This window comes from Lactuca virosa, chromosome 1, assembly GCF_052849685.1.
Source record: "Lactuca virosa cultivar CGN04683 chromosome 1, Lactuca_virosa_CGN04683_v6, whole genome shotgun sequence".
In the NCBI taxonomy this organism is placed as follows: Eukaryota; Viridiplantae; Streptophyta; class Magnoliopsida; order Asterales; family Asteraceae; genus Lactuca; species Lactuca virosa.
This window is the reverse complement of record NC_136426.1, coordinates 199,381,273-199,408,805: the sequence shown is the minus strand read 5'-3', so window position 1 is coordinate 199,408,805 and position 27,533 is coordinate 199,381,273. Positions and strand designations below refer to the sequence as shown.

Genomic DNA, 27,533 nt, shown 5'->3' with positions numbered 1-27,533 from the left:
ACAAATTGATTATGGTGAGGAACAACCCGCCTGATGTCACATGACGACCTTGGAAATTTCTTATTGTAACTTGAGCTGAGTCAATTTAAAAGGAGTTTATTGTTTTAGGATGATAGAGTATTCTATGTGTGCTTTTATACTCCCTGTTTTATCCTTGGTATTACCACTATGAATATTTTATAGTTAGCGAGTTCCATCATTACGAATGTTTCAACAAATTTTGACGAAATTTGCATTATAAGTCCTACCAGTTCTTTTATAGTCGCTTGGCGTAAACTAGTCGTATATCATTAAGATTGCAAGGGCATTCGTCGTCACCACAGGTTTAATCTATTACGATGACTTGTTATCGCTATAGGTTTTTAACAAGAGCCAACGACATACCTATAGCGACACACAAGTCATAATTTGCATGTGTGAAGACTTGGAGTACTTTCTAATTGGTTCATGTGTAAAGACTTGGAGTATTTTCTAATGAAAAGTGTGCTACTGGGGAAATTGGAAACTGATACGTAGCTTCAAAGTCAAGAATATACAGTAGGCATGTGATGCATTAAATGCATGAGGCACACAAGTCATAATTTGCAGCAACAGATACGTATATGTGTGTGAATTGAAGAAGAAGGTTACGGCTCAAAGAATATATATATTCATTTTCTCTTCATTTGTTAGATACACAATAACCATAACATCATAGACTATATATATTCAATTTCGTTTGTAATTTTCACTAGTTTATATTCCGCGAGTGTTACCGAAATCATTTATCAATTTTTCAGAAGTGCTTAACTTGTTTTGTTGCATTCCCAATAATTTGCTATTAATTACTTCTCCCACTTCACTTATATAAATCATCACATTCTTACCGCGACTTTTAACTTCTCCCTCACAAATGGATCCACCTGCAGATCGTCAAAACCCCATAGATGACCTCGATTGGTTTCAGTACTTTGATCATCAAGATCTTTTCAGGTATATATAAACGTCACTCATTACACCATCTTTCGCATAGAAAAGTGATTTTTTCGACATTGATCAAAACATGGTTTGGATTTGTAGGGATCAAAAAGAGTCTTTCATCGTGTTGGATTTGATTATCTTGAGTTTCTAGATTTTTGCAGTGGTGACATGCTCGACCATCATGATTACGAGTTGTCGGAAAAATTGCATGAAGTGCTTGATCAGAACGTTTCCACAGTACTTAACAAAGATCAAAACATCATTTCTAGAAATGAGTTTCACGATTTTGATCCCCTTGAAGACATAAGCTTATGGGATTGTTGGGAGGATGGTAATTTACCATTGGTTAGTTTCAGTGAAGACTGTAAATCTGGTGGTGAGGCTACATGTAGTTCTAGTGCTGCCACCACTGATCACGGTGGCCGGAAGATGGCAAAGAGATTCAGACCATTGGAGTTTGAAGAGATAGAGAAGTACTTTGAGATGCCGATAATCATGGCAGCAAAGGAACTAGGGATAGAGTTAACAGTGTTGAAGAAAAGATGCAGAGAGCTAAACATAAACAGATGGCCTCATAGAAAACTTAAGAGCCTTCAATCCCTCATTCAAAATGCCAACGTAAACTATGATAATAACCTTCTATACATTACTCATGCATGTATGCATGCACTTGGTAACCAAAGTAGTTTTGGTATTTTCTAAAATTTTAATTATTAGTTTCTTTATAACATAAACATAGGCCCTAGGCATATGCCACATCAAATCAATTGATTTACTACGATTTCCTGATTTATATTTATATAAACTTAACTCATTGTAATTTTTTTTTGAACTCACACGAAAAAAATATATTACATCTACCTTTAAAAAAACTAGGAGTTGGGATTAAAGGAGGAGATAGAGACGTTAGAAGGGCACAAGAAGATGATGGAGAAATTGCCAGATATGGAATTGACAGAAGGAACAAAGAAGCTTAGGCAAACTTGCTTCAAAGCTATTTATAAGAAGAGAGGACTTAACAATCCTTAGTCCTTACCTTTTCTTTTAGCCCTTTTTGTTATAATTAGTGGATTTTAATCTACATTGTATGTGTTTTTCTCTTGATAGTTTGATACCCTTTTCAGTTTCATTGTGTTTGTCTATTGATTTTTAATGCAGAAAATTTGTATAATTTGGGTATTATAGTTTGTATTATGTATTTAACTATATTCTAGATTGCCGACACGACTACGCCGACGACTCTATACCAGAGGTCTTTATAAATAGACTTATGAATTTAGTAGGAATAATTTGATTATAATCTTGCGATTTGTTCCATGTCTGATCCACTCCTAAGATTCACTCGACATGCCCCCAGTTATGTGTAATTAAAATTTTATTAGACTGTTGATCCTAATGAGTCTACCCTAAGTCCACAACCAAACAAGGAACAGGTCCTAAGGCGGACTCACCATTTCTAGGTCTATCATTTCTTAATTACACATAACTTCGAGGTACACCTAAAGAATCTTAGAGTTACCAGTCGTAAATTGTTTGTAATACGAAGCAGTGAGATTCAATGAAATAAAATGCATGCCAATTTCATTGATGAACCTTTTAGTAAATATCCTTACCATTTATATACACATGTATAATTTCGTACTTTAGTGAACTATTCTTGGTGTTTATGTTAACGTCTTGGAGACGGAGTTATGGTAGTGGGTAGAAGTAGGTTTTGTACGGGCGTTAAGATTTACCAATCATGTTGTTCGTGCGAGAATAGGGGTAGAAGAGATAATTAATAGACGCCTAATCCTATAATTACTTATAGGGGGTGATCCTTATTAGTTACGTCTATAATCACGTAGTGCATACCAGTTATACATAATTTGAGATAGAATAGACCTTCGAATAAATGACTCTACTCTAAGTCCACAGCCAAACAAGGAACAGGAAGTAGAGCAATAGTCATAGATTCTGAGTCTATAATATCTTTAATTATGTATAACCTTGGCGTATGCACTCAGTTATCATAGGCCTACTAATAGAGGTCTTTAGTTTTCACATAAGTTGGTTATAGTATCACCAAATACTCCTATAATATTTTTAGGTGTTTAGATTCGATTCTTAAAGTATTCCCTGTAGGATGTAGTTAAGTTGTTAGATTTGTTGCCCATTATGACTATCCCCCAGTATATGCAAGTCACTCCTCGGACATATATAGTTGATCAGGCTATATCCTTCCCAGACTTGATTCACATATACCAAGGCATACAGCCTCTCCCTTTGCCCGTTTTTCCAGGTTCCACCATGTGAGAGCATGACCTTGGAGGCACCCTGTAGCATGACGGACCATCAGGTCCTCAGGACACTCGCTATGGATGAAAGTACTCTCCATTTCTTCAATCCATGTGAGGAGTGCGGTGGCACCCTCGATGCCTTTGAAGTAAGGCGGATTGCAGTTACGAAAGTGCTTGAATGAGCAACGAGGAGTGGTTGCTGGAGCTTGTGGCTAAAGAGAATGAAGTTGGGTTGCAATTGTTGGGATGACGTTTGCTACCTCCTTGGCGATAAGGGCAGCTAGCCTTCGGTTGTTGCGAGCAGTGTATGGGGGTTGTAATGCCATCTACGAGAAACACGCATATGGACTTGTGAGTTATTTGTAAATTGATTATGGAAATAAAGTTTTTAGACATTGTTGGGTAAAATAATTGTAAACACTTGTTGGGCCATGGTTAGGAGTGTTGGGCACCTTTTGGGCTTTCCATGGTTACTAAATGTGAAACATGTAGCACTTGCGTGGGCCCCCACAAAACTAAGTTTTCACATGTCTTTCCCACTTCTAGGCCCATTAGGGAACTTAATAGTCCAATGAGTTGGCCATTTTGGAGTGTATCCTTTTGGATACGTTTGATAAGGTCGGGTATTTTGATGGCTCAAAAGTAATGTGAATGACGCGCTTTGGCCTATAGGTTTGGGAACTCTCGCCTTTGGTCCCCAGGTAAGAAAACTGGTCCCTCAGTTGATTGGGATGTATACGAATGCTTGCCTAGTCAGGACTTTCGGGCTACCGGCACCTCCCCCTTCCAGTTACTACGCGTCCATTACTATGATCCTACCCAACTAGAGTGGATGACTTTGAATTTCCTATGAGCTCTAAGGAATATATATGTATATACATTTTTTTTAAACCACTTGAATATGTGTGTGATTTTCAGAGAAAGAGGAGAATATTCACCAGTTTATGCACACATATAAGCGTCAGGAGTAATACGTATGCACTTAAGGGAGCAATTAACACACAAAGGTATTCCTAGGCTTTTCTAAGTGTGAATTGCATGCAGTTGTGTGTGCATTTTATAAACTAGCATACGAGAGGACCCTAGAGGGTATAGACTAGGTCAAGGCAATTAAGCTAATTCCCTATAGTCAAGGGCTCTGATACCAATCTGTCACACCCCGATCCTTGTCGGAATCGATCAAGGCGTGATATATTGTTCAAAGTCTCATGACAACTATGTTATAATATGATTAGATTCAATTAAGTACTAAGTATGCAAACAAGATCCACAACATACAAATACAAATCCAAATACGAACAACATTTATTACATCAAATTTAAATAGTCTTGTGGATTTCTAAGGCACAACCTTTTTTTCATCAACTTCATTCTTCAAATCTGCATCATGGGTAAAAACAAGTCAACTACGAGAGTTGGTGAGTAATCTAATTTTAGTAGAGAAAATTTGTGAAGTTGAAACATTTATAATTTGAAATTTGTTTTCTTTTGAAGTCGGCAAACAATTGTGTTTGAGATAACAGTTTATATATCAAAAATTGATTAACAAATGATAACAACAACAATAAGTCCTCACCCTATATATACATATGTATGTATATATATAAATATATATAGGATGGAGCATCTAATCATCATACACACTCAACCACGTGCGATCAATCACCTTAGCGTCCCAAGGCGGGGTGGTCAACCCAATAGCGCTATTATTGTCCATAACGTACCTCAAGAATACGGGCATAGTCATGGAGATTAGACTAAAAATGGTAATGCACTACAAGTACATGTAGCGTAAACAAACAATAGTTATACAATTAATGACTCACGTAAAAATGTCCCAACAATGTCTCAATTGTGATAAAACAATAAAATGAAGTTGGAACATATTAGAACCACATGATACACCCCAAAAGTATTGAAAATTATAAAATATTGGGTAGATTACTCACCTTATGTGTTATTAGAGGATGGATGTTGGAGAAGAGAAGTGTTCAACCCAAGAACACTTAGAAGATGCCTTGACGAATCGAGAACCTAACATGAAGGTGACGATGTTTGTGTAAGATTCTTATGATTTTGAGTAGAAGGATGTGTAATAATCATAAGAAGTATGAATTATACTTACCAAGAGTTGAAGAAAGCTTGATAATCAGCCTTGGAAGTCTTGGAATTGAGAGAGAATGGTGAGAGAATTTGGAGTGTGATCCTTGGAGGAAAATGAGAGAATGAAAGAAGTATGAAGAGAGGGGATGGGTTTTTATACTTAGACAAGGAGTGGGGCTGGTCATGTAGTGGGTATGAGTTGGTCATGTAGTGGGTAAGAGCTGGTCATGTAGTGGGAAAGAGTTGGCCATGTAGTGGGTGTAAGTGGTGGCATGTGTCATAAAGTAAAGTAAAGTCATCTTTCCACCTCAAGCACCTCCCCCACTAATTATTGGTATGAATGGCCCTAAAAACGTGGGGATTACTGAAATATAGAGTTCTAACTGTAAAAATAAAGTTTTTGGTGAAAATCCCGCGTTAAAATGATGAAAAAGGGGCCTAAAACGAAGTCGTAGTCGAAAAACCGGAAAAATTATGACACGCAAAAATGCATGTCGTCTTCTTTTATGACAGGGGCTTCCTTGATACTCATTGCGTGTGATCAACACGCGCGTCGTAAGGTTACGACAGACAAATGTGTGTCGTCTTCCTTTATGACAGGGACTTTGGTCCTGAAGCTTCAATTTTGGGTCCTTAAGCCTATTTTACCCGTTTTTACCCCGTTTCAAGTGGTTTTTGACCAGTTAAGGGTCGGGATGGCCCGAATGATTACAAAAAGTTGAAGGAACTTTTGAGAAAGATTTGGGAGAGATTCGGGAGAGATTCGGGAGAGCTTTTAATAGAGAGAGGTTGAGTGAAAGAGATTGTGAGAGGTTTCGTTTGTGATCTTTTTGAGTGTCCGGCTTCACAACGAAAGGTCCATAAACCCCGTTAAGCCAGGATTTAGTGTCTTACACAATCCTGATGATTGTGCAATAGTGTTTTATCGCTTTGGTTCGTTGTTTAGCACTGTTAAGGCTAAGGAATATCAAACACATGAATATTTCAAATGATGTTTTCTCATTGAAATAGCGAATTGTATAATGTAAACCCTAACATACAAGGGTTAATGGAGTTGACCGGTTTGACTTGTTGACTTTGTTTGACTTTGACTTGAACAAAATTTGACGGTTGTCACATCTATCGGGTGGTTTAGGATCCTAACGAATACCTTAGGGATTTCATGAACAAGTTTGGCAAGGAAACTCTGAGTATCCCCAACATGACAAAGGCAACTACCTTGGATGCCTTCAACATGGGACTAAATAAAGTCTCTCCTTTCTATGAAGACCTTGTAATGAATCCATGCAAAAGAATGGATGAAGTAAGGAGCAAAGCACTAAGGTTCATAAGGCTCGAAGAAGACAAGGAGATCCAAAAGAAGAGCAACCCATAAAGCTCATATGATAATCCTAATAGGCAGGTCGAATCTTCAGCCATGAGATCCTATAAATCTAAAACTTATTCCAGACCCAGTCATCATGTGGTTAATGCCCTTGAAGATGAAGGGGAGGAAGAAGAATTTCCTAAGATCATGGACTGTTGTTTTTCTATGGATATTTCAGGTCTAATATTTTCCATGCAGGATCTTGGTGACAAAGCAGATGGCCAAGAAAATGAGAAAAGTCCACACCCTGGAAAGACAAGTCCAAATGGTGTGTATACAATGAGGACTTTGGTCACATTACAAAAGATTGAATAGCCCTAAGAAAAGAGATTAGTTACCTACTCAACAAAGAATATCTCAAGGATATCCTCGAAAGAAGAAAAGAATGATCCATTGAAAAGGATCAGGATCTTCACAAGATCCTAGAAAAACCAGGATCCCCTTCTACGGATGTTATGGTAATCGATCTAATTTCTGGAGGATCTGCATTTGTGGCGCCTCTTATTCTAAAGTAAAAATACATGCTAAAGTATCGAAGACGGGGAAAGAAGAAATTCCATGAAAAACACATCCATCACAAACGAGAAGGAAACCACCTTCAACGAAAAAGATATAATAGACGTCGAGGATACTCATCATGATGACCTGGTAATCACTCTTTACATTGCCAACCATTTTGTTAGAAGGATCTTTTTTTATGGAGGATTCTCAGTCAACAACATAGTCTTGGATGCTCTGAAAAGGATGAACATCCCCGAAGGCGAAATAGTCAAAAGGTCCACAGTGTTGATTGGATTCATTGGCGAAACAAAACATATCATCGGCGAAAACAAGCTACCTAATTACATAGAGGGGGTGAACTCTATGAAATGCTTTTGTGTAATTGATACATTGTCCTCCTCTAATGTTATTCTACATAGATCATAGGTCCAAAATATGAAGATTGTCCCCTCGACATACCATCAATCTGTCAAAGAGCCTAATCCATGGGGGACAGTAAGGATCATAGGTGATCAACAAGAATCGAAGGAATGCTACAAGACTTCGATAAATTTTCAACACTACCATAACAAGGATTGAAATTACAGTAGAGGTCATGAGGTGTGTTGGAGACAAGAGAACATGATATAAAGGAAGTGCCTCGGAACCTCGAGGATCTTGAAGCCAAAATACTGATAGGACATGACATGTATAGACAAGAATATCATAACCCATAAACTTAACATTGATCCTTCTTTCAGACCAATACACCAAAAAAGAAGAAAGTTTGCACCCCGAAAGAAACCAGATCAGCTAAGAAGAAGTAGAAAAGCTCCTCAAAATAGGGATGATCAAGGAAGTCAAGTTCCCAAGATGGCTAGCCAACGTGGTCGTCATGGAGAAGAAGAACGGAAAATGGAGAATATGTGTGGACTATGTTGATCTGAATAGAGCTTGCCCTAACGATCCTTTATCCCTACCACACATGGACTCCATGAAAGATCCTACGGCTGTCCATGAATTTCTAACATTTATGGATGCATCATCGGGATTCCAACGAATCCAAATGGAACCATCCAACAAAGAGAATAACACATTCATTACCCCAATAGGTATATACTGCTATACTGCTATGCCATTTGGTCTTAAATATGCAGATGCAACATACCAAAGGTTAGTCAACCAGATGTTCGAGGATAAACAGAGGGACACCATGGAAATCTACATTGTTGACATGGTGGTAAAATAAAACAAAGATGAGGATCACCTCAAGGATCTTGAAGACACCTTCAACATACTAGATGAATATAACATGAAGTTGAACCTATCCAAGTGCCACTTTGGAATGAGGTCAGGAAAGTTCCTTGGATACATGGCGACTAAAAGAGGAATAGAAACAAGTCCGGAGCAAATAAAAGCCATCATCAATTTAAGATCCCCATCGTCGACGAAGGATATTCAAAGACTAACAGGAAGAGTAGCAGCACTTAACAGGTCCATCTCAAGATCCTCAGAAAGATGCAAGCCTTTCTATTACATCTTGAAGAAGAACAAAAGATTTTAGTGGACTAAAGAGCATGAAGATGCTTTTCAGGAACTCAAAAATTATCTTAGTTCTGCATCCTTGCTAGTGAAACCACTAGATGGAGAACCACTTCTCATATACCATTCATTATCCTTTAATGTCGTAAGTGCAGTTTTAGCCAAGGATCTCAATGGGGATCAACATCCCATATACTACGTAAGTAAAAGTCTCCTAGATCATGAGACCAAGCATTCACATCTTGAAAAACTAAATCTTGTATTAGCAACTGCTTCCAAAAAATCAAGACACTATTTTGAAACACACACTCTACATGTGAGAACTAACTACCCCACAAGAATGTTATGTGGAAACCAGAGATGTCAGGTAGGATGGAAAAGTGGTCTGTGAAGCTAAGCACATATGACATCAAGTATGAACAAAGATCAGCAACAAAGACGCAAGCACTAGCAGACTTTGTGGCTGATTTCAGTGATTGTCTACAACCTAAAGCAGAGTTAGAAAGTAAGGAACTCCATAAAGAACAAAGAATAGTAAGATTGACACTCTTCACTGATGATCCTCAAACTTTAGAGAAACAGGCCTATGGATCATTCTAAAATCGCCACAGGGGGACATCATACCCTAGGCATGCAATTATGAATTCGATGCAACCAATAATGAAGTTGAATATGAAGCATTGATCATGTGATTATAGTTGTCCAAGGATCTTCAGGTATTCATTGACTCCTTATTATTAACTTATAATTTTAATGGATCATATACAGTAAAAGGCGAAAGACTAGAACTATACCTACAAATCCTAAAAAAGTTGGCCTCTGAATTCGAAGCTTTCAGCCAAAGCTAAGTTCCCAGAGAAGAAAATGTTGAGGTTGATGTGCTAGCTAAACTTGGATATTCCCATAGGATCCCGCCATAAATCAGGATCCCTATAACACATATATTTATCCTAGCGGTAGAAGATCCCTCCAATAAACCAGATGATCCCAATTACCGTGACCAAACAACTAACATGGAAATAATCGAGGATCATGACCCTGAACCACTTCCTTAGGATCCTAACATTCAGGATCCTCCACAACACTCCAAATCTTGGATCCAATCCATTGTGGAATACCTCCAAAATTGCACAATCCCAAGAGAAGAAAAGAATAAGAGAGCATTCAAGATTAGGGTATCATGATTTGATATTATCCAAGGAAAGTTATAGAAGAAATGTATGGCAGGTCCATACCATAGATGCTTAGAAGATCACAAAGTTGCAGAAGTCCTAAAAGATATACACGAAGGAGGTTATGTAAACCACATTGGGGGCAGATCCTTATGCTCCAAACCATTAAGGAACAGATACTACTGCCAACAATGAAAAAATATGCTTTCTTTCATGCCTAAAAATGTGATGCTTGCCAAAGACATAACAACATCCTACATCAACCAGTAGAACCATTGTATCCTATCATTTCCCCTTGGCCATTCATGAAATGGGGAATGGATATCGTTGGCAAGCTACCAAAGGCCTCAGTAGGAAAGGTGTTCATGCTAGTGATGGCGGACTACTTCTCAAAAAGGATAGAGGCTGAAGCCTTTGTTCGAGTACGAGACAAGGAAGTGGTCTCGTTTATCAAACAAAATATCTTGACAATGTTTCAGATCCCTTTTGAGAACAGATGCGATAATGGATCTCAATCATAAGAAAAAATACAAGAGACTTTTGCACAAGTTGGGGAATTAAAATGATAATGTCCACTCCTGTCCACCCTCAAGATAATGGTCAAGATGAATCCAGCAATAAGATTATAGTCAACAGTCTAAAGAAGATGTTAGATGAGAAGAAAGGAAGATGGGAAGAAGAACTTCCTCTCATCCTATGGGAAGATAGGACCACTTCAAAGGCAGCCACTGGGCAAACTCCATATTCCTTGGTGTTTGGAACAGAAGTCGTGATCCCTACTAAAGTAGTAATCCCAACAGCAAGATATCAATTGCAGGATCAGGAGAGTAATAATAGGATCCTGGCCAAGGATCTTAACACTTTTGATGAACTCAGGGATCTTGCCAGGATCCGTATTGATGCTCATCAACAAAGGATCACTAAAGCATATATGTTGGAACCTGAAAGTGAACCTCTACCAATCATACTATGAAGATACGAAGTCAGTTGTGAGTCCGAGATGTGGAAAGGTACGAGATAAGCTTATGGTTAAAGATGGAGTTTAAGTCCTAAGTGGAGCTGGTTCGAGATGAAGAAATGATCCGAGATTGAATGTCTGCTTTCACATTTATTCTTCCTATCTGTTTCTATGATGTAACTTTATATAGGACTAAGTCTTTTTGTCAACTTGGATAATCAGAGTGTCAGAAGTAATACGATTATCTAGTCCTTTTTATGCATTTCAGTTTGTACGATGTCACTCCTTTTGCTATATAAGGAGTTGTTTAATGGCAAGAAGATTACAGATTGTTGCTTTAAATATAGTTATTTTCCCATTTACTTCACTTTCACTTTTCTCTCAATCAAACTCTTTCAAAACATTCTTCTTGTTCATTTTTTGTCTTTACCATGATTATACTCATATGTTCTTCATTTATTACTTGAGTACTTTATTGATATCTCACTTCGTGTCTTGACTGGTATTACCAGTCCTGACTGGAACTTATAATTAAAAGCAGACTTTGAATTTAAGCATTAACTCATGGCTTGAGTTTTTAAACCTTTTCCCTGTGCATAATGTTCTTGTTCTTACAATTGGTATCAGAGCTTGAGTGGTTTTCCTTTGAATCCAAAAGATCGGATTATAGTTGACTCGAAACTACCTTGGTATTTCAATTATTTTTGTGTTTAGGATAAAAGTTCTTCTATATACCGCTTTTGCTCAAGATATCTTAACTTCAATGGCTTCTTCTAATTCTCAACAAATGTATTCTATGAAAATAGAAAATAGTGTGGGCTGCCCTACACGTGCCCCATTGCTAGTTTTGTAAGAGTGTGATCACTAGAAAGTTAGAATGGAAAGGTTTTTACTGGGTAAAGAAAAGGGTGAAACTTTCCGGAGATCTGTTAAAGAAGGTCCACATGTTCCAGTTCGAACAACTGTTAGAGATGTTGTTGCAACTCTCATGGGCCAAGATGAGCAACGTCCAATCCCTCTCACTACTGATGACATCAAAAAGGTGCACGCATATTAGGTTGCCTTTTCCGAAATGGTGTTTGGTGTTGCACATTCTCTCTTCGAACACATTAAGTTATGTAAGTCAACCAAAGAGATTTGGGACACAGTTCAGGATCTATTCGAGGGCTCAGAGAACATGAAAGATAAGCATTTAACTTCTGTTGTCAATGAGTTTGATACCTTCACAACAACTCCTGGTGAATCAGTCCCCTCAGCCTCCAACCGCTACCAAATCGTTGTTAACAACATGACTGCTCAAGGGATTGTCTGAACTCCTTTAGAGTATAATTTCAAATTCGTAAATAGCAATGGTAAAGGATGGGGAAACATAAAATCATGTCTTCAGAGTAATGCATCTCTGAAGAAGCTAAAGCTTTACCAGCTGTTTGATGAGCTTCAAGGTCATGAGTTAAATGTTGCACAAACTTTGAGGGAATTTCCAGGAGGTCCTTTAGCTCTTGTTAGTTCTTTCGAACCTCCTATCTCGAACCCATCCACCTCGGATCCTTTCAAATCTACTTTTCCACATGTTCAACCTACACCACCAGCCTTAACCGCTCCTACTAACATCAACTATCATGTGGATGGTGATCTCGATCCATAAGCAATGAACTCTGAATTACGCTTCGAACAGGAGTTTGCTTTACACTCCATGAAATACAAACGTCCATTTAATCCAACTCACAAGCCATATCACAACCGTTTTCATACCTCTCAACAAAGCAAACCTCAACCTTTTAATAAACCTTCAAAGAACTCACCAGCATACAAGCCCAACATTTCTACACCAAATCACACCTCAAAATCTTCACTGACTCAAAAGTAAGACAAAACCAAGATTGTCTGTCACACACCCAAACCAGAACGGCGGAATCGTTCGAGGGCGGATGACTTCATGTAGTATCTTAACAGTTGAATACATAGTAAAGAAAGTAATACAACCATCATATATATAATTTGAAAGTTACATTGTTGAATGATACTTGTTTCAGAAACAATTTACAATATGATGAGAAAATGAGTTTTAAAACTGACGCCATAGCATCACTTCCCCAAAAGCTGAAGTTTACCTCTATTACTGAATCCCTGAGAAATACAAGTAGATTTGAAAGAGTAGATCAGCATTTAAGCTGGTGAGTTCATAAGTATTTAATGTCAATGTTTGTATAAATTTGAATGGAATTGTTTATAGATGTTTGAAAACTCCTAGAAAGTCCCATATTTCCTACTAGGATAAAAGTAGTCTTCTACCAAGACCCGACTGTTTTGAATGTTTGCTTCTATAAATCTAAAATTTTTCCATAAGTGTGTGGTAGTTTATAAGTTCCAAAACTGTAATGAAGTAATGTTTTTCATGCCTAGAATAGTAGATTTATATATGTATAAAATCATTAAGGCATTTGATAACCCCGTAAATCAACGTGTTTTTAATACTCCATGTGAGTTTTATAACCATGCTATTGACCCAGACTGCCTGTAACAACGTTCTTCTGGCGTTGGAATGTTATGACGTTTGTCACCCCAGACTTGCCAGTCTAACTATAGCTAATAGTTTAGGTGCGGGATTGTCAATCCCGTATAGATCTATACACTAGAATCACGCTCTCCCTACAAGAGATTATGGTATATAATACAGGACTTTAACTGCATACTTGAAAGTACGTGAAGTTGAATGTCTCATAAAACTTAGTATCAAATAGATTTACGTATGAAAAGTCCATTTGTTCTTGTATATGAAAGTATTTCCTTGATATAGTATGTATAGTATGTAAAATATCATGAATATCTAGTAAACTATACCTATTATAGTTTTTCCAAAAGTGTGTTTCGTTTGTATGATAAACCCTAGTGTAGTGTCGATTTTGTATGTAAAGCATAACATTTGTAATAACATTATTGAATATTTATACTCAAATATAAATAAAGTGTTTGATATTTACATAACAACAAGTTTCATTCCAAAAAGGCAAGTGTTATCGTGATATGTTGTTTGAGAACGTTTTCGTACGATAGTTATAAATCACATATGATTGATTTCATAACAAAAAGCATAGCAAAAGATTGATGTTTTTCACACGAGGATAATCATGTGTTTACTTGTATTCCCTCCCCCCCCCCTTAAAAGTGTATAAAAGCATTTACAAAGCATTTGAAAACTTAGTTGTAGGGGTATGAACTCACTTGATAGAGTGAAGATGCTGAGATGAAAACCGAGCAGAACTTCGACTGGAGAAAGCGGGTTTTCTTGGGATTCTCAGGAATTCTCGAGAGTGTAAGACCTTCCTTTGGAACTTGGATGCGAAGACCGGGGCTTTGGGATGGCTTTGAGGGTTTAAACGCAGAGCTTCGGCACGAGAAAGAAGAGAATTGAGCAATGAAACCCGGAACCCTTTGAGTTCTATTTATAGCCCAATTTTTGGGTCCCACGTCGTGGCCATAAGGTTGCCACGTCGTGGCGTCGATCCTATCCTCTTCCATGGACGAGACGTCTTCTGCCAAGCCTGAAAACCCATCAGTCACTGTGCCACGTCGTGGCCAGCCTGACAGCCTCGGATTTTGTGTCTCGAACTTGTAAAATCCGTAACTTTCGCGTACGAGCTCCATTTTCGACGTTCTATATATGCACGCGTACGTGAGAATATGCTCTACAACTCTCGTTTAGATTTCGTCGGCTAATTTTGAATTTATTTTTAATTAATTATTTTTAACAGGCCGGGAAACGAAAACTCCGTCATATAACCATAACTTCTTCATCCGACGTCCGTTTTCGCCAGACTTTTCACCGTTGCGCTTCTATTGTTGAGATCTTCAATTCTCATTAGGGTTGTTTCGGCCAAAAATCCCTCGATCTCTATTTCGAGTTTTTAGCTATCTACTGCTATATCCGAAACTTCGAAAAATCATAACTTCCTCATACGAAGTCAGATTTGGGCGTTCTTTTTATGTACGTTCGCGGTTTAATGAAATCTATAACTTTCATTTAGATACCTAAGGCTAAAAATTTTTGTATTGAAACTTTGCGTTTTATGTTTAACAGTATTGACGGTTTTGCCGTGAATATTAGGTTGGTCATAACTTCTTCGTTATAACTCGGATTTTAGTGTTCTTTATATTTCTGAAAACCTTGACACGATATATATCATTTATGAAGTCCAGTAGAGACTTTTAAGCATTTTATTTTTGACGATAATTTCATTATATCAAAAGAGATTACAATACTTGACTTTTTAGGTCATTACATTGATTCGAAATATCGGGTTGTCACATCATCCCCCCGTTAGAGGGAATTTTGTCCCGAAATTAAAATGTAAGGTAATTATTTGTGGGTTAGGGAAAAAGATGTGAGTACTTTTGTTTCATTTGATCTTCGTGCTCCCAAGTATATTCAGGTCCCCGCTTTGAATTCCAGCGGACCTTCACAATGGGTATGCGACTTTGTTTTGTTCTTTTAATGTCCCTATCCATGACCTCAATTGGTTCCTGTATAAAGTGGAGACTCTCATTGATTTCGATTTCATCTAGAGGGACGACGAGGGTCTCATCGGACAAACATTTCTTCAAGTTTGACACTTGAAAGGTAGGATGTACGTTATTGAGTTCTTGCGGTAGTCGAAGTTTGTATGCTACCGGACCGATCCTTGCAAGGATCTCGAATATTCCGATATACCTTGGGTTTAGTTTACCACGTTTTCCGAAACGTATTAACCTTTTCCAGGGCGAGACCTTTAATAGCACTCGGTCCCCGACCTGAAATTCCAAGACGTTTCATCTTTTGTACGCATAACTCTTTTGTCTATCTCTTAAAGACTTTAGTTGTTTCCGAATCTGAACAATCTTAGTTGTTTCTCTTATGATTTTCGGGCCTGTGAGAGCGCTGCCGGGTACTTGTCCCTTGGCTAGTTGCGTGTCACCCACTTCAGCCCAACACAGTGGTGATCTGCATTTGCGGCCATAGACGGCTTCGAATGGAGCAACCTTAATGCTGGAGTGATAGCTATTGTTGTATGAGAATTCGACTAGTGGTAAATGGGTATCCCATGCTTTACCAAAATCGATTACACAAGCTCTTAGCATATCTTCCATGGTTTGTATGGTCCTCTCACTTTGTCCGTCGGTTTGTGGATGGTAAGCGGTACTCACGTCTAGTCTTGTCCCTAGAGATTTTTGCAGCGACTGCCAGAATCGCGAGGTGAACCTACTATCTCTGTCGGAGATAATGGATATTGGTATACCATGCAGTCGTACAATCTCTCGGATGTATGTTCGAGTTAGCTTCTCCATCTTGTCGGTTTCTTTTATTGGTAGGAAGTGTGCGGACTTTGTTAACCTGTCGACGATCACCCATATGGTATCGTGACCACCCGTTGTCTTGCGCAACTTGGTTATGAAGTCCATCATGATCCGCTCCCACTTCCATTCAGGTATCTCTGGTTGTTGAAGTAAACATGATGCTTTCTGGTATTCGACCTTAACCTTGGCACACGTAAGGCATTTACTCACGAAGGTAGCAATCTCTTCTTTCATGTTAGGCCACCAGTATAACTTTTTAAGATCCAGATACATCTTATCTGAACCTGGGTAGATGGAATATCGAGTGTTGTGCGCCTCGGTCATGACCAAGTCTCTAAAACCACCGTGTCTCAGTGTCCAGATCCGATCCATGAGATATAAGGCTCCGTCACCCTTGACTTCCAAGTTCTTATCCATCCCTCTCAGGGATTCACCCACCACATTTTTAGGTTTCAAGGCGTCGAGCTGAGCCTCCTTAATTTGTGTGGATAAGTATGAATAGATAGTCATAGTCAATGATTTGACTCTACGACCAGAGTATTCTTTACGACTTAGGGCGTCAGCTACTACGTTGGCCTTGCCGAGATGATAATGAATTTCGCATTCGTAATCACTGAGTAGCTCGACCCACCGTCGTTGTCTCATGTTGAGTTCCTTTTGATTGAGGATGTGTTGAAGGCTCTTGTGATTGGTAAAGATTGTGCATTTTGTGCCGTAGAGATAGTGTCTTCAAATCTTTAAGGCGAAAACGACTGCTCCTAGTTCGAGGTCGTGTGTAGTGTAGTTGACCTCGTGCGTCTTGAGTTGTCTCGAGGCGTAGGCGATGACCTTTCCCCATTGCATTAGAACACATCTAAGACCTTGATTAGATGCATCACAAAAGACCATGAAGTCTTCTGTTCCTTCTGGCAAGGACAATATAGGTGCGCTGCATAGTGCTTGATTCAGTGTTTGGATTGCATCATCTTGTCTTTCTCCCCAATTGAGAGTAACGCCCTTCTAGGTCAAGGTGGTAAGTGATTTAGCAATCTTCGAGAAGTTTTGTATAAATCTTCGGTAATAGCCAGCAAGGCCCAAGAATTGTCGGATTTTCGTTGGGGTTCTTGGTGCTGACCAGTTCTCTATTGCCTTGATTTTGGAAGGGTCCACGTGTATCCCCTCTTTGCTAACCACATGACCTAGGAAATCTACTTTCCGAATCCAAAATTCGCACTTTGAGAATTTTGCGTATAGTTTCTCTTTTCTTAGGGTTTCCAAGATTTGTCGGAGGTGTTGACCATGTTCCTCTTTACTCTTTGAATAGATGAGTATATCGTCTATGAACACGATCACAAATTTGTCCAGGAATGAACGACACACTCGGTTCATTAAGTCCATGAACACCGCCGGTGCATTTGTTAATCCAAAGGGCATCACTACAAACTCGTAGTGACCATAACGAGTTCGAAAGGCTGTTTTGGGAACATCTCCTTCCAAGACATGCAGCTGATGATACCCGGATCTCAAATCGATCTTTGAGAAATAACATGCTCCTTGGAGTTGGTCGAACAAGTCGTCAATTCGTGGTAAGGGATATCGGTTCTTGATAGTGAGCTTGTTGAGTTCCCGGTAATCGATGCACAAGCGGAAAGATCCATCCTTCTTCTTTACGAACAGGACTGGTGCTCCCCAAGGTGAGATGCTCGGTCTGATAAATCCTTTGTTGAGTAGTTCGTTTAATTGGCTGGATAATTCCTGCATCTCAGCTGGCACTAGACGATACAACGACTTAGCTACTGGGGTAGCTCCGGGGATTAAATCGATTCTGAACTCGACATGTCGTTCTGGTGGGACTCCTAGAAGATCTTCAGGGAAGATATCGGGAAAATCACAGACTTCTGGACAATCTTTGAGGTCTTTCGCTTCTTTTTCCTTATCTACTACGTGGGCTAAGAAGGCATGGTACTCCTTACGCAGGTATTTCTGGGCTTTGACGCAAGAGATGATTTGTAAATTGTTACCGGGTTTGTCACCATAAATGACAAGAGTTTCGCCGTTTGGAAGATTTAGGCGAACGGCCCTTTCGTGGCAAAGTATATCGGCATGGTGCAGGCTTAACCAATGCATACCGATGATGACATCAAAGCTCTTTATAGTGATCGGCATTAGATCGATTGGAAATGAATGTTCGTTTAGAGTTAGTGTGCAGCCTATGTACATATCGTTTGTGCTTTCTGTTCTACCGTTTGTCATTTCTACTGTAAATATCTTATTGAGTGATTTAGGGTTGTGTTTTAGTATGTGTTTGAATTTATGACTCACGAAACTCCTCTTCGGACCACAATCAAAGAGTATGCATGCATAAGCGCTATCGAGGAGAAACGTACCCGTAACCACCGTGGGATCAGCTATTGCTTCGTTCTGCCCTATTGCCAGCACTCTTCCTATGCCGCCAGTATTCCTTGCCTTAGGGCAGTCTCTCTTGTAGTGTCCAGCCTCACCACACCCATAACAAGCCTGGCCTACACCGAGTCCATGGACTTGGGTGATTGGTCGTGCCGGTGCTTTACCGAAACGGGCAGTATGCCCTTTCCTGTTGCAGTTGTTGCAGTGCATCTCCCGATAATTTCCGTTGTGATGGAAATTGCATTTGCTGCACTTCGCTAGGTTCCAGCATATTGCTTTGCTGGTGTAGGGGTAACAGGAGTAGCATTGAGGGTAGTAGCGGCATGGACCGCCACTATCTGTTGCTTCTTGGAAGGTTCTTGTGGAAACTGACTCTTCCTCTTGTTCAAAAATTTCTTCTTGTTGTTGTTTGTTGGTACTGTTGTTGTTGTTGTTGTTGGTATTGTTGTTGTTGTTGTTGTTTTTTCCTATGGTTTGCTCCGGAACCGCAGTTGCGAAGCCTTTGCAGAATCCATGGTCAACGAGAGCTTGTGCCAACTGTTTGGAAGCTAGTACACTTCCTCTAATCTGGGGTGCCAGTCCCCAGATGTATCTCTCGATCTTCTTGCTCTCAAGAGCAAGCATCCCTGGGCAAAGGATTGCCAAATCACTAAACCTATTGGTATAGGTTGTGATGTCCGAGCCTACCATAGTGAGGCTCCAAAGTTGCTGCTCTAGCTTTCGTACTTCGCCCCTTGGACAATACTCTTGCATTAACATTTGCTTTAGATTCTCCCAGCCCATATAATTAGCCACTACCAGAGTTAGTGACTTGACATGGACATTCCACCACGTCAGAGCTCTCTCAGAGAATGTACAAGCAGCAAATTTTACCTTGCTCACTTCCAGACATGCACAGATCTCGAAAACCGCTTTTGTTTTCTCTATCCATTGTGATAGAGCCATTATCCCTCCAGATCCATTAAAAGATATGGGCTTGCTATTGGTGAAGTCCTTGAAGGTGCAGTCCCCTGAACGACCCTGACGTTGGCCATTCGTAGAGCAATTTACTCCCCCTCCGGACCCATTATTACTCATCTGTACCATTGCTGCTGTCACTGCAGATGTTACATCAGCTATCAAGGCGACGTTATCTATGGATGGAGGTGGTGGTGGTGGAGGTGTTGCGTTGTTGACACGACGTGTAGATCTGCGGGGCGGCATCGTTCTGCTAGAGAAATAGAATGAAGAACATAAGTCTTTAATAATTGGAAGTTGTGTGTTAATAAATTTGTTATTTTTTTATCAATTTATGAATTTGACTGACCTACCCAAGGTTTAGAGCTTGATTCATAATAAAAGTTTGCATAGTGATAGATAACCTTATGAATCTGATTGGTATTCAAAGAATTAACACGCAAAGGAATTTCTTCATATATATTAAACATACGTTGAGTTACATTTGAAATTTAGGAAAATTTCGACCCTTCTAAGGGTTTCCGATACAAAAGTTAAAGAAAAGTAAGACTTTTAGCCGAGATCCTATTCTATGACAAAATTTTAGGAGTCGGGCAAGTACTACTTGCGATGTGGTTTGCGCTTGGAGCTTGACTCCGTGTCTGATTGCTTTGCCCCCATAAGACGCCTGTCAAAAGTGGCTTGCTGCTCCCTCATTTCCCTTATATCAGAGAGGGCTGTGTTTAGTTGGTCTCGGAGTGTGTCGGTGTGGAGTTGGGCATCCTCTTGCAACCTGTCCAAGCGACGGATATCGGCTGTGTTACCTTGCACCTCTACGTCGGCTTCGCGAATCCGGTTCGCTTGGACTCCTCATTGGTAGGACAGGTTGGCTATTTTGCCCACCATGACTGGGAGAGCCCTGTCAGCTGAACTTCCACCACTGACGTCGTAGAAGTCCCGACACATACCGTAGGGAGGGCGCAATCTTTGTTGTTGACTCCAATGGTGAATGTGACTTCCCCAGACGGGAGTTGGTCCCTGAAAACCTCTTCGAACCGCAGGAGGTCGGACGGATGGTGGATTGATTACTTCTGGTTCTGAGTCTGTCTCATCAGAGCCTTCCTCTTCCTCCTCCTCCATGGGTTCCTCATCCTCTTCGGGGTCCTCTACTACACATCCTCCATTGCCCTGATTTGGGTAGTAGGGATCCCCTGGTGGGTGGAATCCAGCCATTGTGTCTGTGCGAGAATAGAGATATGAGAATTGTCTAGAAATTAAAACATGTAAATCTAAGCATGTAAGTTAAACTATTGTATTTACCAAATACTCCTACAGTATTTAAGTTTGTATGTTTGATACCAGTGTTATTTTGGTAAGTTTTGACTTGTTGCTCGCTACGACCATTCCTCGACATACATTAGTCCGATCTCGGATAAATATAGTTGATCAGGCTATATTCGTCCCAAATCCGATTATATATTCCGAGGCCTAGTCGTAGTTTCCAACTTGTCTTAATACTTCTTGTATAGTTCTAACCATGAAAATAAATTGTTGTATGCATGTATTTGTGCTTTTACGACCCAAAAAATTTAAGTTGAATGAAACGTGGTTTAGGTGTAAAAACGTTTTATCAGAGAGTTTTAGTCCCTATGCATTTATAGTTTGTATATCCTATGTGGTTCGATATACTTAGTTCACTATAAACAATGCTTTGATACCAATCTGTCACACCCCCAAACCAGAACGGCGGAATCGTTCGAGGGCGGATGACTTCATGTAGTATCTTAACAGTTGAATACATAGTAAAGAAACTAATACAACCATCATATATATAATTTGAAAGTTACATTGTTGAATGATACTTGTTGCAAAAACAAATTACAATATGATGACAAAATGAGTTTTAAAACTGACGCCATAGCATCACTTCTCCAAAAGCTGAAGTTTACCTGTATTACTGAATCCCTGAGAAATACAAGTAGATTTGAAAGAGTAGATCAACATTTAAGCTGGTGAGTTCATAAGTATTTAATGTCAATGTTTGTATAAATTTGAATGGAATTGTTTAGAGATGTTTCAAAACTCCTAGAAAATCCCATATTTCCTACTAGTATAAAAGTAGTCTTCTACCAAGACCCGACTGTTTTGAATGTTTGCTTCTAGAAATCCAACATTTTTCCATAAGTGTGTGGTAGTTTATAAGTTCCAAAACTGTAATGAAGTAATGTTTTTCATGCCTAGAATAGTAGATTTATATATGTATAAAATCATTAAGGCATTTGATAACCTCGTAAATCAACGTGTTTTTAATACTCCATGTAAGTTTTATAACCATGCTATTGACCCAGACTGCCTGTAACAACGTTCTTCAGGCGTTGGAATGTTATGACGTTTGTCACCCCAGACTTGCCAGTCGAACTGTAGCTAACAGTTTAGGTGCGGGATTGTCAATCCCGTATAGATCTATACACAGGAATCACGCTCTCCCTACAAGAGATTATGGTATATAATACAGGACATTAACTGCATACTTGAAAGTACGTGAAGTTGAATGTCTCACAAAACTTAGTATCAAATAGATTTACGTATGAAAAGTCTATTTGTTCTCGTATATGAAAGTATTTCCTTGATATAGTATGTATAGTATGTAAAATATCATGAATATCTAGTAAACTATACCTATTATAGTTTTTCCAAAAGTGTGTTTCGTTTGTATGATAAACCCTAGTGTAGTGTCGACTTTGTATGCAAAGCATAACATTTGTAATAACATTATTGAATATTTATACTCAAATATAAATAAAGTGTTTGATATTTTCATAACAACATGTTTCATTCCAAAAAGGCAAGTGTTATCGTGATATGTTGTTTGTGAACGTTTTCGTACGATAGTTATAAATCACATATGATTGATTTCATAACAAAAAGCATAGCAAAAGATTGATGTTTTTCACACGAGGATAATCGTGTGTTTACTTGTATTCCCCCCCCCCCCCCCCTTAAAACTCTATAAAAGCATTTACAAAGCATTTGAAAACATAGTTGTAGGGGTATGAACTCACTTGATAGAGTGAAGATGGTGAGATGAAAACCGAGCAGAACTTCGACAGGAGAAAGCGGGTTTTCTCGGGATTCTCGGGAATTCTAGAGAGTGTAAGACCTTCGTTTGGAACTTGGATGCGAAGACCGGGGATTTGGGATGGCTTCGAGGGTTTAAACGCAGAGCTTCGGCACGAGAAAGAAGAGAATTGAGCAATGAAACCCGGAACCCTTTGAGCTCTATTTATAGCCCAATTTTTGGGTCCCACGTCGTGGCCATAAGGTTGCCACGTCGTGGCGTCGATCCTATCCACTTCCATGTACGAGACGTCATCTGCCAAGCCTGAAAACCCATCAGTAACTGTGCCACGTCGTGGCCAGCCTGACAGCCTCGGATTTTGTGTCTCGAACTTGTAAAACCCGTAACTTTCGCGTACGAGCTCCGTTTTCGACGTTCTATATATGCACGCGTAGGTGAGAATATGCTCTACAACTCTCGTTTAGATTTCGTCAGCTAATTTTGAATTTAATTTTAATTAATTATATTTAACAGCCGGGACACGAAAACTCCGTCATATAACCATAACTTCTTCATCCGACGTCCGTTTTCGCCAGACTTTTCACCGTTGCGCTTCTATTGTTGAGATCTTCAATTCTCATTTAGGTTGTTTTGGCCAAAAATCCCTCGATCTCTATTTCAAGTTTTTAGCTGTCTACTGCTATATCCGAAACTTCGAAAAATCATAACTTCCTCATACGAAGTCAGATTTAGGCGTTCTTTTTATGTACGTTCACGGTTTAATGAAATCTATAACTTTCATTTAGATACCTAAGGCTAAAAAAATTTGTATTGAAACTTTGTGTTTTACGTTTAACAGTATTGTCGGTTTTGCCGTGAATCTTAGGTTGGTGATAACTTCTTCGTTATAACTCGGATTTTAGTGTTCTTTATATTTCTGAAAACCTTGACACGATATCTATCATTTATGAAGTCCAGTAGAGACTTTTAAGCATTTTATTTTTGACGATAATTTCATTATATCAAAAGAGATTACAATACTTGACTTTTTAGGTCATTACATTGATTCGAAATATCGGGTTGTCACATTGTCTGTCAAAAATATGGTCATGCAAACCATTATGCAAAAGACTGCCTAGCTCACATTCCTTCAAAAACAAAAATCAAGGATGCAACTTACTACGCATCGAGCTCAAGAAGTGGCTAAAAGTGAGAAGGCATTTGCTACCACGGTATCAAGGCAGAAACATGTGTCTTATGGCAAGACAGACAGTTGAATGTGATGAAGGCTACTGGTCATCTGGGTCAGAGGGAGATGATGAAAATGTTGAACCAAATTACTGCTACATGGCTGCCAACGATCCACCTGGCAGAAGCATTATTCAACAGGTAAAATCTATGATTACTAATAATAATTTTGACTTATCTCTCTATGAACCATATCTAACCCAGATCCAAACAGATATGAACACCATATATAAAGCCTATGAGTCTACCATAGAAGCCATTGAGAAGAAGGACAATCAATTGAGTCGTCTTAAGTTGCATTTCAAGGATAAGAAGTTAAAAATAGAGTCTTTAGGACGGGGGCTTGTAATGTCAAAAGATAAATGTGTCATTCTTAAAGACATAATCACTTATTCTGAATGAAATGTTTTAATTTCTGATAACAAACGTCTCAATGACAAATAGATGATCTGCATAATTCCATTGACATTCTAGAAGCAAATGAACGGATAACTCGCAATTCTCGTCATCAATGGTCAAAAGCACCTGGTCTCGGAAGCGAGTTTCCGAAACCGATTGTTCGTCCCTTGAAGGAGTTACAAAACTTAACTTTTATGGGAGATGTTCCGAACCACAAACATTCGGACACCCCAGTTTCTCCTTTGTCACCACTTCTTGAGACTTCTGACCAATTTGCATCTCTGATTCCTGAGTTTCAGCCTATAGTTGTCAAGTGTCATGATTTCACGCCTCTTCCACCTCTGACAAACCTGGGCCTGAATCGGACCTCGGAATCCCACTCTAGCATTCCAAACACTGTAGTTCAAGATCGAAACCACATTCCTCCTAAAAACTGTGTTGTTGAGGAAATCATTCCGGAGACAACTGAACCTGATGCTTCACAATTTGTTTGGGCATCATTAGATAGTGACACTAATGATTCATATGATCCTTGTGTCTCAGACTCTCAAGTAATTTCAAAAAAAAATCTTGTGCCAATCAAACACGTGTTTAACAATTTATCTATAGGTTAAACCTCTAAGTCATCTTCCAACTCGAAAAAGAAACCAGTGTTAAATAGGAAAGATGTTGTCGACCCTAAGGTAGAAGCCAAGAATGCTCTCAAAAAGGAAATTAGATCAAGAGAAAATCTAGATTCCATGAGAACTCCAAAAAGAGTGTATCTCGAACTGTTAGCCAATCGACTAGGAGTCACAACACCTTCGTGCCTGTTAAGATTCTCAAAAGACCATCCAATCCTCCAGTCAGTTAGAGCATAAGAAGGTTGTTAGCCCTATTCCAAAAAAGCCTGTTGTTGATACTCAAATGGTTAGAACTAACTCTCCTCGGACTATGTCATCTGTTTTATAGCAAAATATGACGATACGATTTTAAACCTCAACAGCTTTCAAAACCAAATGAATCATCAGAAAAATAAATAACTTTCAAGAAACCTATTTCTCGGAAATCTTCAAAACAAAATCTTGTTTAGAAAGTAAAAAATTTCAAAAATGAAACTGAAAATCCGAGAGACACAGTGATCCCCACTGCTCCTAAAATCGATGGTCCGAGAAAAGTTGTTCTGAAACCGCATGTCATTGAGTATGATTTTTGGATAGATGAGAAAACCATAGCCTTCTGTTTGTTTCTAAAAGGATCTCGTAATAAATCCATCAAGACATATGTTGCTCATAAGTCACAACCAATGTCCAAAGCTTGTGCTCCTGTCCCAAAACCTAACTCAAAGCCTAAAAACTCCACAACTCACTGATTTTGCAGGCACTATGTGCTTTGGAGCAAGATACAATATGGTATATTGATAATGCTTGCTTCATGCACATGATGGGACAGAAGGATTTTCTGCTAGAAACATAGCTATGTCATGACAGAAGACCGAAATGAATGTTTAATCAAGTTGAATCGCGACAAGAACATGTCTCCTCTTAACATCAACATGATCATAGGCAAGCCTCAGCTTTGTTTACTCTCATTTAAACTTCAGATATATGGACGATATTGTTTCTAGTGAAATGGTAAGATGTCTGCCACTCCTCAAGTTCGAGAATGGTTATTTATGTGTTGCATGTGAGTATGGAAAGCAATTGAAGAAGGGTCAATCTGTCATCATTGAAAAATCCATCTCAGAGTCGTTAGAACTTCTACTCATTGATCTGTTTTGACCCTCAACAGTAGAGAGTGTACTTCACAAAAAAATACATTCTTGTGTTTGTGGATGATTTTACTAGGTTCACCAGGGTTTTCATCCTAAGGCTCAAGTCAGAAACAGCCTCAGAACTCATCAACTTTATCAAAGGAATTGAAGTTCTCGTCAAACTATCAGTGAGACAAATCCTAAGTGATAATGGTTCAGAGTTTGTCAATGCCGCTATTGACAAATTTCTCTCCTAGAAAGGCATTGACAACAATCTCTCTGCTCCATACACGCCACAACAAAACGGTGTTGTCGAAACACGCAACAAAACTCTGGTTGAAGCTGCTCGATCCATGCTTAACTTTGCACATCTTTCACTCTAACTTTGGGCTGAAGCCGTTGTGACAACCTGAAATTTCAAGCCAATGTAACGAATTCCAGTCGAACCTTGAAACCCATTTTAAGTTAATAAAATATCTTTGAAAATAAAATGTTCAAAAAGTTTCAATTGGGTTGTCTAAATGATAGATATCGTTTCAAGGGTTTCAGAAATATAAAGAACACTAAAAACCGAGTTATAATGAAGAAGTTATGACCAATCTAAGATTCGCGGCAAAAACCGGCAATGCTGGTAAACGTAAAACGCGAAGTTTCAATACAATACTTTTTAGCCTTAGGTGTCTAAATGATAGTTGTAGATATCATTAAACCGTAAACATACATAAAAAGATCGTCCAAATCTGACTTCGTATGGTGAAGTTATGATTTTTCTAAGTTCCCAAGTGGTAGTAGACAGCTAAAAACTCGAAACAGTGATCGAGTGATTTGTGGCCGACACAACCTAAACGAGAATCGAAGATCTCATCAATGGTAGTACAACGCTAAAAAGTCTGACAGAAACGGACATCAGATGAAGAAGTTACAGATTTTAAACAGACTTTTCGTGTCCCGGCCTATTAAAAATATATAATTAAAAATAAAGTCAAAATTTGCCAACGAAGACTAAACGAGAGTTGTAGAGTACATTCTCACCTACGCGTTCATATACAGAACGTCAAAAACGGAGCTCGTATGCGAAAGTTACGGATTTTACAAGTTCGATGCACACACACCAAGACGATTTACGCCCAGCGTACCCTCGTACGCCCAACGTACTCGGATACTAGGCCTCGGTTCGTCCACGTCGCTCCAATGCTCCGTCCGAGAATGCGGTAAGCCATGACGCATGCGAACGCCCAGTGTAACCGAAGTACACCCAGCGTAACGACTTCGCCCAGTGTACTCCGAAATTACGCCCAGCGTAATCCTTCTTTCAGCGCCCTATAAATATCATGCGAGGCTGCCCGGGTTTATTTGCTTTCTTACTCATTTCTTTCACCTTGGAACCCCTCTAAACCACCCGAAAGTCCCGGTACACCCCTAGTACACGACGCAAGGCCCGACACCCCGAAGTTCCCGAGAAATAAATCAGCTTTTCTAGTCGAAGTTCTGCTCGGTTTTCGTCTCACCTTCTTCAATCTATCAAGTGAGTTCATACCTCTTAACTAACCCTTTTAAATTTTTTTAAATGCTTTTATGGGGGGG

General features: G+C 39.1%; 1 protein-coding gene across 1 annotated transcript; it reads left to right on the top strand.

Moving 5' to 3' along the window:
* The first annotated feature begins 10,470 nt into the window (after positions 1-10,470).
* LOC145126393 (uncharacterized) lies at positions 10,471-10,875 on the top strand. Its single transcript, XM_079061768.1, has one exon. It carries the CDS (start codon positions 10,471-10,473, stop codon positions 10,873-10,875), a length of 405 nt encoding a protein of 134 aa, XP_078917894.1.
* Positions 10,876-27,533: the final 16,658 nt, after the last annotated feature.

Excerpts from the sequence above, each read along its gene's own strand:
- LOC145126393 (XM_079061768.1), top strand. The coding sequence starts at position 10,471 with ATGTCCACTCCTGTCCACCCTCAAGATAATGGTCAAGATGAATCCAGC.